This window comes from Mugil cephalus, chromosome 8 (genome assembly GCF_022458985.1).
Source record: "Mugil cephalus isolate CIBA_MC_2020 chromosome 8, CIBA_Mcephalus_1.1, whole genome shotgun sequence".
Taxonomy (NCBI): Eukaryota; Metazoa; Chordata; class Actinopteri; order Mugiliformes; family Mugilidae; genus Mugil; species Mugil cephalus.
In genome coordinates, this window is record NC_061777.1 from 7040498 (window position 1) to 7054938 (window position 14441).

The following is a 14441-nucleotide window of genomic DNA, read 5'->3' on the forward strand; positions in this document are numbered from 1 at the left end:
AGGAGCAAGTCAAGGCTACACAACCAGCAAAGATGTTTAAATTGCACTTTTAGACGACGCTCCTCCTGCTCAGGCCACAGCGCAGCCTACGTAGGTCTACTTGATTGTTTCGCTACTCCACACTGCTTCATTGTTGATTCTTGTCAAGCGGACCTCGTAGAGCCAATTTAGGACAGGTCAGCAGAGTGCAGTCAAACCAACACTCAAACCTGGCAGCCAACTATAGTATGTGGATGGAAAGAATAACTTAAAACCTGCATGGAGAGCTATTTCAACTTTAAAGCACATATAAGTGCCAATATCTGACATCAGACTGATTCTGGGAAGTCCGTACGTTTGCTGTTTTTTTCAAGAACTACAGACTTCGGCTGTAAACTTTAACTCTCAAATATTATTTTAATAATTTCAATAGCAAACGAAATGTTATGAAAAGGCAAATAATTTCCACAGCTGCAGGCATCTTTTGCAAAACGTTCTGTTACAAAGACTATTTTAAGGATTTGTCGGACTTTGTCTTCTTGTCTTCTTTTAGGAAGTTTTTTGTAGGAAAGCCTTTCAGACTCTACTTCACAAGTCTATATTTAAGCAATGGTGTCTGGAATTCCCTCTCATTTATTTGCCAATAGTTCAACAACATGCAAGTTGAGTGGAAAGTCTCCAAATCGACACAGATGTCAGACAGATGTAATGAACTAACCGAAGACTTTTCCCCTATTTCCCTCAGAGTTCTTGTGCACATAAAGAGGCTCCGATAGTCTATGACCCCAGGAGATCATGAATAGTTGGAACATAATTTCAGTAATGTTGCTCACATGTAAATCTTCTGATGTAAGTATGACAACTGTTACAGAAACTGTGGTTAATTTCCGTAAACTCTTCACAATTTAGCAATTTATTGTATTGTGTAATGATGTGCCAACAAGCCATGAAATCACTGTAAATGTAATTTTGTCACAAGCGTCTGCACTTATGTCACTGCAGATGACATTATTGGTAGCACTTTATACTGCAATTATGAGTCAATAAATACACGTCTTTAGTCTCACATCTGATTTCTAATTCACTGTGTGACCGAGGACTGTTACAGTACAGTGGAATCTCCTCCTCGAAGACCTCGCAGAGTTTCACATCCTGTGATAGTGCAATGATCGTCATTCTCCACCCATCACTCAAGCCCATGAAGCAATCCAGGATGGATTTTAGGGTTCGCATCATCGCGTCATAATTCAAACCAGAGACAGGGTAGCTTCTGTTGCACCCACAAGTGTACATCTATTAATACATTGAGACCAAACTCTCACTTTCACAAAAAAAAAAAAAAAATTTGTATCAATGCTGCATTTGGAAAAAAGTTTTGATTGATTTGATGAAGTCCAAATCACAGAAAAGACAGGGAAAAGATCAGACCCATTGAACTAGGCAAATAATGCCAAATAAACTGTATCAATAGGCCAACTGTGAGTAGAAACATGCTTCAGTATCCATTGATTACTCATTGTTCCTGTTCAGGACAAAGTAGGACTGTTACAATCTACATCCTGTATTTACATAATGTGACAAATTATTATCATTATTGTCACTGGACAAATATTTGAGAATAGAAATTAGAACAAAGCAGATAGATAGATAGAGTCATTGAACTGTTTCAGCCTATAGTGACCTCCATTAATCGCGCTAGTCTGGTGGGCATCGTAAACTCCACTATGATTCTGTTTGCCGAGATGCGTAAAAGCTGTTTGGGTGCTGGTGCCAGGGGCTACTGGGGCGGCAGGTGACACTTCCTACGCTGGTGCGCGCTGATGAATGTACATTAAACAGTGGTGTTATTGTTGCGGAGAACCTTGCGTGAGTGCGCCCATTCTTCGCCTCATCAATTGAAACCGGTCGTGAACTAAGCTGATGGGCTGGCGGCGCGCCAAGCAGAGGGGACGATGCACTCAAGAGGGGGGAGGGTGCCGATCGCCTTCACTACACACAAACACAGCCTGAAGCGTTTTGTATCAGAATTTAAACGTGTGGGATTGTGGTTTTCCTATGATGGGACGTTGAATACGTATTGTTTATATTATTACAAGTAAAAATAGCTCAAGTCTAGTGCGGAAACGCCCCCCGGTTCCTGCGCTCATTTTAATGTGTACTGACTATTTTCTCCACATAGTATTAAAGTTGTTAGGCAACCAGCGCGTTAAGTTATATGACCTTCATACCAATACTGAGCCACCGGCAGCGCGTTTGCGTCAGCCGTAGAGCTACACACACCCACAAGGGTTAAACACGCAACGTGAGAAGCCTACTACGAATTCATTGAACTTTGCCACGCCTTCCGCAAAAAACAAACGGGGGCTTGACCAATAAGATCGACCATAGATCAGCCGATGATCAGATGACTGAAAAGGAGAAACTATTTAAAACTCTAATGACACTCTTCATGAAAGTTTATACATTTCTGGAGCCGCACTCACACAGGCGCGCACTCAAACGCACCACCCGGCTCCCCTCGCTCTTTGTCACCACTGGATTCAAACTCATTCATTTGTGTGCAGCGCTAGCAGCAGCAACACAACAGATATTTTATATTCTCGACAAGCTTTTAATTCCTCCATACTCGTCTGTGACTGAGAAATGAATCATAAAGCCATTTTATTGTGGATTTTTCTACTTTGTGCTTCTGCGCTCTTCTCGTCCGCTATTGGAGAAAACGCCGTTCTTAAAGGTAAGAAATGTCTTTGTATCTATTGTTCATTCATTTTTTCCTTCAGTCTCAATGGAAAGTGTCACAGCCTAACATAATATTTATACAATATGGTATGCAATGATCCTGTAAGAAAAAGAAAAAAAAATCCCGAATGGAAAAAATAACAAGTACCTAAAAATTTCCAATTTCCCCACGCTTCTGCTTGATTCATTTGCATTTTGGACTATTGGGCTAAATTAAAATCTGAACAAGTGTGGCCGGCAGGGTGAACCAGAAAAACGGGCATGGATTTAAAGCACACGACTGCGACGTGTCCTTTTTTAGGAGCGCAGCGGGAGTCTTGAAGTAAAGGTCCACCAAGTGGAGGACACACAACGCCACGTCTCTTAAGAACCAGCTGGAAAGATGTTCTGCTGAATCCGCGTTTTACCGCGGACCGCTCAGCAGCCTTTTTACTACCCAGCTCAGCTGAACTCAATTTGGGCTATGTGGCTCGTTACCAAAGGGTGTTGAGTTCATGTAGGGCAGATTGGAAAGCTCCTTGAGGCAGATTTAAGTTGTTGGGCTAAATACGATTTGCGCGGCGAACGAATTCTCAAAAAAATACCTTTCAGCCACAAAAACGAATTATGATCGTGCACTTTAATATTTTAATTCACGCCTAACCTGTCATCTTTGTCTGGGTGCCTCCAGATAACATCAGTGTTGTAATTATAGGGTTTTATCCTGAGCGCGCTGCGTTGGCGAGCTCTGACTGAAGATGTGTGAAAGGGTGGATGAAATAAAAGAAGGATGGCGATGTCATTTTGGCTTTGCGCCAGCGTCTTCTGTCCAACTCGCAATCAACGCGTATTACTGTAACAGATGTTTGCTGCCAAAGCCGGGTTGATTGGCTGTATCGGCGGCTCTCAGCACGCATGAAGGAGCACTGTCTGGATGTGCTCAGATTTGTTGGGAACTGAATTATTTCTGGGAGTTTGCTCATGTTTTGTCTTTGATAAAACTGTAACAATTTCAAAAACTGAAGAGATGAGGCAATAATGTCGTTCTGAGCTTTCTCTCATTGTAAATCATTAAACCGTTTCATTTCCTTTCAGATGAAGACAGTGGATTAGATGAACTGCCAGCAGACCTCGGCGGTAAGGTCAAGTACAACATGAGAAAGAGTTTAGATCTGGAACAGGAGGGCTGCTACCTGCAGACAGGCAAGAAGGAGTGTCTGGAGGAGTGTGGCTTCAACGCTACAGCCAAGACTATCTTCATAATCCACGGCTGGACGGTAAACATGCTGTTTTATTCACTTATTTATTTTAATCATCCTTATCCATTTGCAGTTCATCTCCATGAGTATTTGGGTCACTATTCATGAAACGCAATCTCACCTCTGAGTAAAAGAGGCTTAAGCGTTGATTGGATGGGAGCGTTTCTCCATCCAGAGTGCTTTGGTTGTTGGAATTTATCACGTGAATGTGAGACGACTGTGTGCACAGCGCCAGAGAGGGAATGAACAGATGATTGACTCATGCCGTTTGTTTTGTTCTTTCAGATGAGCGGGATGTTTGAAAGCTGGATGCAGAAACTGGTGTCTGCAGTGATGCAGCGTGAAAACGGAGCCAACGTCGTGGTGGTTGACTGGATACCCATGGCTCAGCAGCTGTACCCCGATGCAGTAAACCACACCCGCAGCGTCGGCTTCCACATCGCTGCCATGCTCAACTGGCTTCAGGTGCTTACTACAGTCATTAAAACTGCTTAAATTCTCGGTACCCTCTCATGAACCAGGAATATTTGAATAATGTGAACGCACCAGTGGGTTTCCATTAGGTATTATAGACTGTAAAACTCTCCTCGGTGACACTGGACCTCCTCAGTGTCACTCAGACCTTGACATAGCTTCTTATAAACCAATGTGTCTGCTGTATGTAGGACAGATGTATAAATGGATTAATTTCTAAATTATTTATAGTGCAGGGTGAGATGTGAGCGATTAACATTAAGAAGTGACAACATGCCCTCCTTTTGCTTTCGATTGAAGTGTGTTAAGAGAACAGTGCGTTTTGTGAGAATGTCAGAACTGACGTGATGAGTGAACGCTAAATGTTAATTCCTTCGTCGTAACCTTTTTGGAACTCCTCATCAATCCTGAAGCGTTGGCTCCGTTTTTTTTCTGGTGTGCTGTCTTCACCACTGGGTACACTTGATACCATCTTAATTCAGTGCTTATGTGAGACTTTAATGTGGCTTACCATGTGTTTAGCACATCTAAGGAAAAACAACAATCTGCATTGAGCACAACTGTGAGAAAGTTGGGCCGGAGCACAAATCGCAAGTGAGAAAGTATTTCGGCACCCTGCCACAAAGTTGTAATCACGGACAAAGAGTGTGTCATGGAGACGAACTGAGACAGATGGTGCAGGCGCCGCTGCATAAAAGGGACTGTCAGTAGATTCTGTTCGGGTTAACTGAGCTTGGCGTTGCTGCATGCACCACTCGTTCCTGGCTGAAAGTCGGGGTTTGTCCAGCGAGGGTCTGAGTGGGTCAGTGTTCCGCCGTGACAGCAGCTCATATAACGGTGTTGAATCTTCTTTCTCAAACAGACTGAGCAGCAGCTGCCTCTGGAGAATGTGCACCTGATCGGCTACAGTTTAGGCGCCCATGTCGCCGGCTACGCAGGGATGTATGTGGAAGGCACCATCGGCAGAATCACCGGTAAGTTGGCCTGCAGCGTGAAGAAGCAAAAAAAAATGCCCCTCAGAGATGGTGCCTCCTCATTTACCTGTCTTCATCTTCATTCATCGCAGGTCTGGACCCAGCTGGGCCGATGTTTGAGGGAGTAGAGAAACACAGGCGTCTCTCCCCGGATGATGCAGACTTTGTGGACGTTCTGCACACATACACTCGAGAGGCTTTGGGCGTGAGCATCGGAATCCAGCAGCCGATCGGCGACATCGACATCTACCCCAACGGTGGCGACGTGCAGCCAGGCTGTGCCCTCGGGGACGTGCTGGCGGTGGCAGGAAGTAAGTGGCAGAAAGTGCCAAACGGCAAAAACTCAACCATGCTTTCAGCTGAGACTGATCCGTTCCCAGCACCTTTCCCTGATTTAACCCTCCGTCCTCCGTTTCTCCAGATTTCATGGAGGTGATGAAGTGTGAACACGAGCGAGCTGTGCACCTGTTTGTGGACTCCCTGATGAACAAGGACCACATGAGCTTTGCCTTCCAGTGCACTGGCCCGGACCGCTTCAAGAAGGGGATCTGCCTCAGCTGCCGCAAAAACCGCTGCAACAACATCGGCTACAACGCCAGGAAGATGCGCAAGAGGCGCAACAGCAAAATGTACCTGAAGACTCGTGCTGACACTCCCTTTGGAGGTGAGATACAATAAGGAAATGTTATGAAAATGCTGTAGTCGGTTTTTATCTTTGATTGTGGTTAGCGCTCACTAGAGCTTTGTCAGGCGTGTTTTACGACTACACTGTAAACTACTACCTTCAGTGTAGAGGTAAAACTAATTAACTTTCATTGCCTTTAAGGTTACCACTACCAGATGAAAATGCACGTGTTCAACAGAAAGCAAGCCAATGATGCAGATCCCACCTTCAATGTCAAGTTGTATGGCGCCCACAAGGATACAACTTCTATATCTGTTGACGTGTAAGTACCGAATTTGCCTTTTCTCGCCCTTGCTTCACAAAAACATTGGTGCAACACATTTGCTGTAGTCCTTTGATGTGCACAACCTGTTGGGTGCAAAGCATACATGCTCCACTGAGACCAAAAGAGGAACTTTCAGCTCAAATTGCCATGAATGCAAAAGCAATATATCGGCAATCATTACAAACAACTTGAAGACGCAGCTGCTGGAGCTTCAGTTTTCAGGACTTAATTTAATTAAATTTCTCTTCCTCTGTTCAGACATGACGACACAATCGGCCTGAACCTGACCAACACGTTCTTGGTGTTTACTGAAGAGGACATTGGTGACCTGCTGAAGATCCGTCTGAGCTGGGAGGGAGATTCTGAATCCTGGAACTCTGTCTGGAAGAACATCAAAAAGCAGTTTTGGGCGTGGAACACCAAGCCTCCCAAACCTGTACTGGAAGTTAGGCGTATTCGTGTGAAAGCTGGAGAAACGCAGAAAAAGTAAGCAGAACGCGAAGAGCCGCGTAGGTGCAAAATCAGTTTCATTTCACTGGGTGCACATTTATTAACGTCGCTTTTATCTGTTGTTGCAGGTTTACTTTCTGTGCCCAAGACCCTTCAAAAACTGAAATTTCACCAGGGGATTCGATAACCTATGTAAAATGTCGCGATGGCTGGGAAGTCAAACCAAGAAAAAGGTACGAAAAATGATTGAACGGTGCATTAAATAACATTTGACGCTGCTGCAAATGAAGAAAGAGCTGTAGGATGGTGTTTGAATGTGTTTTTTTCTGATCAACAGGATTCCCATGTAACAACCGAGCACTTTCAACAACCAATGCATCGTCACCATGGGGGACCCAACATGGATCCGGGAGAAGCTCCGGCTTCTCTTTACTGAGCACTTTTTACAGGAGGATTGATCAGCGCACGGTGGGAAGGGGTTTCAAGCACCGGACTCTGGAAGTTTTTCATTTCTGGAAATGAAGACTGCAGTGTCTGTCCAGCTTAAGAGACCACAGCAAATCGGTGTGCAGTCTAGAAACAGGTGCAGTCCTAAAAGATTGCCCCGAGGAGTTGCAGAACGTTCCTTTATGCGGACTAGTGAAGTAGAATACAGATCTGTGCCAGTGGACAAACACCAGCAACTGTAGTCACTGTACTGTACATGTTACATATATTTTTTATTTATGAAAAAAAGGAAGCACTGCAAGACCAACGTTTATTTATCAGGACACATCCCACAATGAAAACACGAGCTGAATGAATTTCTTCCATATGCAGTATTTGTGTGTGTAAGTTAAAGTGTGCGTGTTTGTGTCTGTCGTGACCAAGTGTGTGCCTTTCTGCTGAGAGATTACTGATGCACTGTATACCTGAAGGAGGCGCCTCTTCTCGGTGCAAACGATCTTTCTGAGGTTTTTGTGAGTAGTGTTACTGTATGTGGCTTATATTGGGGATGTGTCTGTACATAATGTATATATTGTGTCTTTTTTTTTTTTTTTTTTGAAAAATAAATCACTTATTTGTAGAAACTGTTGTCTGATAATTTCTTTTAAACTTTGGTGTCCCATTAATCTATTCGTAACCTTCGAATGAACGTAAACCTATAATTTGAGTGATGAACTCTTGCATGGACATATGCAGTATATAATCTGCATATAAGAAAATAAATCCCTTCGGTGACAGCGATGCATGAGCGATGCACTCATTGATTGGCCACGCTACTGTGGTTATGATATGTGGAACTGGGAGTCAGTTTTACCAGAAAAAACATCAGCTGGCAGTGAAACCCTGAAATGAGAAAAAATCTCAAAATTGTGATCTAGCACATAGGACAACTCTTTGGTTGATTAGATATTTTTTATATATTTTTTAAATTTCCCCCCACAAATTTAAATTTCTTTAAGTGCACATTAACATGAATTCAACATGTTTCAGTCAAGGGATAAGGGATAGGCTTAGTTTATACATAAATACACAGGATGAGATGTTACGATCCCTTGTGCCATGATCTGAGGCAAAACTCCTTTAGAAGCCAAGTCCAACTGGAGAACCGACCCGCAGACCAGTCAGCTACTAACTAGCCTAGCCACCAGCAGTAGGTAAGAAATGATGACACACATTATTATATGTTAATAGAGAACACATAATAATACGTAGAGGGTCCCCACTTTCTATCAGTTTGGGTCCTTGGCCTGAAAAATGTAAAAGACTCCTGCTCTAGTATATCAAAAAAAATTTACTTAATGTCTTAAAAATAATGAAAACCCTTCGTAAAATGGCATCACAAAATGTAACTTGTCATTATTCTGGTTGACTCATACATATAGTTAGTACTGGTGATTTAGTAGCTGGTAAACCTTTAGAAATGAATTATTTTAACTTAATCTTAGACCTGTGTCTGTAGTATATAAGATATAATAACTGCAGATCCGTTAATAACCTTTGGAGTTACGTGGCTTGTGGGCGCAACATTTACACACAGACATTTGTAATCCTGCCTTTCAATTTGTGGATTTTGAATAGTTGCAATAATGCCACGTACATTCCTGAGCCTCAGTGATACATCTGCATTTGTTGGAGCACGAAGCACCGAAGTGACGGCATCCTTGTTCTTCTCTTGAACATGTCAGAAACGCTGCATCACATGCAAGTATTTTGTATCACATCGACCTCTGTCCTGTCATGTAACACCGAAATACCTGAAGGGTTAGTAAGAGCAGGAATGTAAGTGAATGGAGTGTTCCCCAAGGTTGGGATGGCTGTCTGTGACTGTTTTAGAACTTTCGTGTGTTTTCTGGTTGTAATTATCTCCGGCGCTTTGTTTCACCCCTTGTGAAATTCTGTCTGACCCATTTTTACCCATAATGTTTTGAAAGAAACACAACAGGAAGCCAGCAAGTCTGTGTTTGACTGGCAACATCAGGGCTCTTGTGCCCCCACACTAACCAAAATACCACCTGGAGTTGCTTTTGTTGACTCACTTCAGTTTCAGTCTTAGCGCTGGAGCATCTTATTGTAATTAATACCACCAGCCTGTTGCATGCAGTGAAACAAAAACCACAAGCTTTTGTCTGGGTCTGGGTCTCCGGTATGAGCTGCTTCTTTTTTTTTTTTCTTTTTTTTTTTATCACTGGAACGTCTGACTCTCTTACTCATACACTCAAAGTATCACTAAGCATGCCAAGCTTGTTAGAGCACTACTGGTAAATTCATTAACCAGACTTTGTGCAGAACTTTAACCGTTTCTCTGTGTTTGATGAGTTAGAAGTGATTTAAAGTAGTTTGTGGTTCTGATGATGTTCTACTGATCTGCGTTGGCATCTGGTGTGAAGGACTTCCTGTATCTTTAAGATAAGATAAGATTTTATTGACTGAAATGTCGTTACAGTGGCAGGGCAAGACGCTGCAATTCACTATCCATTATTATAACCTTCAAGATCCTTCTTCTAGGTGGTCTCTCTATATTATCGTCTTCTTGCTTATTTAATGACTTATGTACTTATTTTTTGATGATCCGTCATATATTATTGTTTTCATGTTTATTTTATTTTGGATTTTAACCTTCATTTTATTTCATTGTAAAGTGACCTTGAGGTTCTGAAAGGCGCTTATAAATAAAATGTATTATTATTATTATTATTACTGTGCAATAATTTTGGTCTTAATCTCCTTCCCATCTTTCTGCAGTGTTTATTATTTCTGCCTCGCAGCCATAAAGGCTCTGGGTTGGAATCCACTGGTCGACTGGGACCTTCCTGTGCAGATTTTGCATGTTCTCCCTGTGTCTGCGTGGGTTCTCTCCTGGTACTCAGCTTCCTACCACCATCCAAAGACATGCTCCTTAGACTACTTGCTGATTCTAAATTGGCCGTAGGTGTGAGTGTGAGTGGTTGTCCGTTTCTTTGTGTTAGCCTTGAGATAGACTGGAGATCTGTTGACTAACTGTGATACGCTCTATTCCCCCTCCAGTGGACAAATGGTTAGAAAATGAACAAATGAATGCTGCTGCCATTGGACATGATATTCATTAATATCCATGTTTATTCAGGCGCCACCACTTTAACCCTTTCTTTCCACTTAGGTCTACTTACTCAACCTTTCTGGTTCTGGTGAACGCGCACGCCATTGGAGCAATTACTCAGTTATTCACCGGGCTGAATAACAGGTACTAGTACTTGAATTTATGAACCAATAAACATTACTTCAGCATAGCTACTACCCACTAGCAATGGGATGTGAACACACACGACTTATGAAGAGTAACCAGTGAGAACACCCAAAACGGTGACACTATGTAAAATGCCATGTGATTGGTGGGAAAAAAGTTATTGGTCTAATTTTTGCCAAAAATGTATTTGTGTTCACGTTTCACTATTCAAAATATGGAACTAAAAGCAGCACAAAGACTGGACAAAGGGAGAAACGTATTGTCTCTGTCCAAAAGTGGCTAATTACACCGAGTAGCTCAACAATGCATAAAGCACTTTAGCTGAATGAGTTTAATCCATGCAAAGTGTAGTGGGGCTAATGTGACATGATCAAAACCAGTGGGTCAGGGAACGAGAGGCTGTTCCAAGAAGTGGGATTACTGACCTTTTCTGGAACAAATAGTAGAGACAGAGGGGTTGGTACATCAAGCCACACTCTAGATTATATGAGGGTCTAAACTGGCGGCTGTACAGATAATTCAGAGGACCTGCTTCTAGTACTCGGCCCGTTTGTTTAGGGACACGATCTAAGATTCAGACACAGACAGAAACACAACTCTGCTGTCTTATATACTCTACGCTGATCTGTTATGATGTTTGAGACGATGGGTAAACAGTGCAAGCGTTTGCTGCGTGCATTATTTAGAGATCATCCCAGCTGCACCACAGCTATACAAGAGCCACACGTGTCGAAACGTGTTTCCTTGTACAATGAAATTCTTCTTTTTCCGTCCACTGAAATGCCTCAGTATTAAAAAAAACATAGAAATACAGAAGTATAATTCAAAAAAATCATACAAATACAGTATTATACAAAAAGATACATGTAATACAAAATATAGATGCAAAAATGAATGAGCAAACGAGAATGTAAACAATGAATTGGCTCCACTCCTCTGGCCTGAGTGTAGGAATGTGACCAGTCTGTGTTGAGGCTGGATGGGATCCTTAGTGATGGAGACAGCTCTGCCGGACTTCAGCTCCTCAGACGCTGTTGGGCCTTCTTGACCAGCTGTTCAGTGTCCAGATGAGGTCCCCTAGGTACTTAAAACTGCTCACCCTTTCCACTTCTAGCTCCTGGATAAACAGTAGCTGGCAAGGGCTCCTCTCCTCCTCATGTCCACTATCATCTCCTTGGTCGTGTCCTACAAACCTACAATGAAGTACCCAAGTACATCCCAGTTAAACTGTAGCCTGTTTTCCTCTTCACAGCATATTTACGAAAATAGGAAGTTGGTTGTAGCTTCATATTTTACAAGACTTTTTTCCAGAAGCTCCTGATGCTCTTGTCAAGAAGATTCCTTTCAGCTGAGAAGACCACAACCTACATGAGAGTGGATGCAAACCTCCAAAGAGACGAGATATCCTGTCGCTCTCGCGTTTGTGGTTGTCCCGACCTGCACCGTTTCTTGAGAAGGTATGAGTTCATCCTTTTTTCTTTAGCCAAACTCCTCACATACCTGCATACCACAGGTGGTGGTCATACAGATAGAGTTTCCCCTATTACAGCTTCCTACATCTAAATTTGGTCACGTTTACCAGCGGATGCTTGCCTTACTTCTCGTAACTTCGGGGTGAAACTTGAAGAGTGTCTTATCTTCACAGGCAGCTCTCTTTTCATAATCAAGAAGTCACAACTCAGTTACTGAAAATAGCAAGACATTGGTGTGAAATCAATCGCTTTACTTACAATTACACCCAGTTTTGCAGAAATTAAATGTTAATTTTTCTTCTGGTGCCATCAGGGTTTTTCCTGTGTACACTGGTAGTTTCACATCCCTGTTTTGCATTTCGGTGGGGTTCAGGTCTTGTCTTTCTTTGCTGAGTCATTCCTTGGTGGTTTGACCAGCGTTCTTTGTGTTTGACACGACTCCAACTCTTCTCCTCTCCTCATGGTCTTCAAGCGCTCTTTGATACGATGCAGATTTTATAGAAGCGATGGCTGCAAACTGACCAGATCCTGAGTCAGCAAAGAAACTCAATACCATAAAGTTTCTGCAATCATCCTTCATGAGGTTCTCTTCCCGAAAAGCTGTCTTTCAGCTGACTATCAGGTCTTCGTATGTTCATATGTTCGTTGGCAGTAGTTCTGATCTACTTCGGGGTTTTTTGGCCTCCTTTGTGGGTCCTCTTTGTCCATTTTCTATCAGATTATAAAATAGATATAAGAGTCGCCTGCAGATTGCGTAATGACAATTCTGAAAGCTTTTTTTTTGTATCAAATTGTTGAAACTGCTGGAAAGGTCAGTCCTGGACAAATGAGACTCACAAACCGTATCTAAAACTGAGATAAATCTAGTGTTTTTTCTTCTTTTAACTTATTTATTTTTTAAATGACTTCCAAATGTAAATTATATGTGTCAGGCGTACCACCTTCATCTCCAAGGAAGTGTTTTTCTTCAAAGGGGAAGTGTTGGCTTGTTCAGATATGTTCACATTTGTTCACAATTTATGTTCAAATTTTGGGGGAACTCCGCTGCAACAGCTGAAAGTCTACAAATCAAAGCCCGCAGGGGTTTGTTTTTTTTTTCTTTCTATTCAAAGAGGAACAATATTTGTCACACACAGCATTTTTTTTAGTTTATTTTTTTTTGTGCACGAAACTATTGATCCACATTGTTACCACAAAGTCAAAGACGCAGAAAAGTAGGAATAATTGAAGACAAACATGTCTTCACTTGAAGTAGGTGAAGAAAAAGGTTTTTTATCTTTTTTTTTTTTTCATCGTGCAGCATCTCTACCGCCTCCAGATGTGTTGCTGCGACACACCATGAGCGGCTCTGTGCATTGCTGGTTACCCTGGGGCCACGTGCCTCGCAGATTAAAGGGAGGTTGTGCACCCACTGCCACATGCTGGGATGTTGGCTCAATCGCCACACCAGCAAAGGAGATTGGTTGAGGGAGGAGGGGCAGGTCTCCTCACATGATCTGAGACGCTCGCTGATGCCACTTGAAGGATGTTTTCTGGTGACATCATGGCGGTCGCTCTCACTCTCGGCAGAAATGGACCCACGGTTGCTACTGCACAGAGTGGGACGCCAGCTGAGTGGCTCTGGCATGAGTTGAAAGCTTCGAGGTTACATGGCCTCTTTGAGTTTCCAAGTAAGACGCCCTGTGTCAATTTTTCGGGTAACACAAGAGGCTGGGAGGATGGCGGCCCTGACTCTTGATTATCTGAGCAAGGAAATTCACCAGGTATTTGATCTGAGTTGTGATAATGAGAGGATGGAGTGGTGATAAATGGCTATTCTTAGCTTCTTCCATGACAGAGTTTATTTTCACTCTCGGTGGATGAGAACCCAAAATAAAGGCACCATCTCCTCGATGCCAATTAACACCAGAATATATAGACAGACACGTTGATTTGTAAGGCGAAAAGGAAAGTCAGTTCGCTTGTGTCGTGTTTTTTTTTTCCCACTTCCTCCCAAGTGGTTCAGACTCAGATACCACGCTAGTGGTTGCGTGAGGCTGCCAGCACGCTTCTATTGAATTTCGTGTTGAACAGTCAAATAGCTGTGGGGTAATTCACCACAATGGAAAGCACATTCACAATCACAAAAACAAACACAGACCAGTTGAGGAAGAGAGAGAGCTGTCATCTTTTCTACGCAGAACTACAGAAGTGTGGAGTAATTTTTATACCACTGTTATCGCAGTGCAAATGCATGTGGTTTTCAGTGTTATTGTATATTCTGTCTTTGCCTTTATCGTCCTTCTTTTCTCATCCTACACGTAGGTCAGCACGCCAAATGTTGAGTAGGTGTTTGCAGATATTTTATCATAAACAAAAGCATTGGATAAAGTGGACATTAGGTGAAATAACTTATTTCATTTTATCTGTGTCTGCAAATCTTGTTTATTTATTTTATTTTATTTTATTGTTAACTA

At 42.5% G+C, this 14441-nt stretch overlaps 1 protein-coding gene across 1 annotated transcript; it reads left to right on the forward strand.

The window, feature by feature from the left end:
- Nucleotides 1-2423: 2423 nt before the first annotated feature.
- lipg (lipase, endothelial) lies at nt 2424-7874 on the forward strand. Its single transcript, XM_047592483.1, has 10 exons — nt 2424-2713; nt 3793-3974; nt 4242-4421; nt 5293-5404; nt 5497-5715; nt 5826-6068; nt 6231-6351; nt 6613-6840; nt 6933-7037; nt 7142-7874. Exons 1-10 carry the CDS (start codon nt 2623-2625, stop codon nt 7152-7154), a joined length of 1494 nt encoding a protein of 497 aa, XP_047448439.1. The 5' UTR covers nt 2424-2622; the 3' UTR covers nt 7155-7874.
- Nucleotides 7875-14441: the final 6567 nt, after the last annotated feature.

What these genes read in the sequence shown, in the direction of transcription:
- lipg (XM_047592483.1), top strand. Translation starts at nt 2,623, where the DNA reads ATGAATCATAAAGCCATTTTATTGTGGATTTTTCTACTTTGTGCTTCT. An exon ending in TCATAATCCACGGCTGGACG is followed by an intron (nt 3,975 to 4,241) that starts GTAAACATGCTG and finishes TTGTTCTTTCAG; the next exon opens with ATGAGCGGGATGTTTGAAAG. An exon ending in GCTGGAGAAACGCAGAAAAA is followed by an intron (nt 6,841 to 6,932) that starts GTAAGCAGAACG and finishes CTGTTGTTGCAG; the next exon opens with GTTTACTTTCTGTGCCCAAG.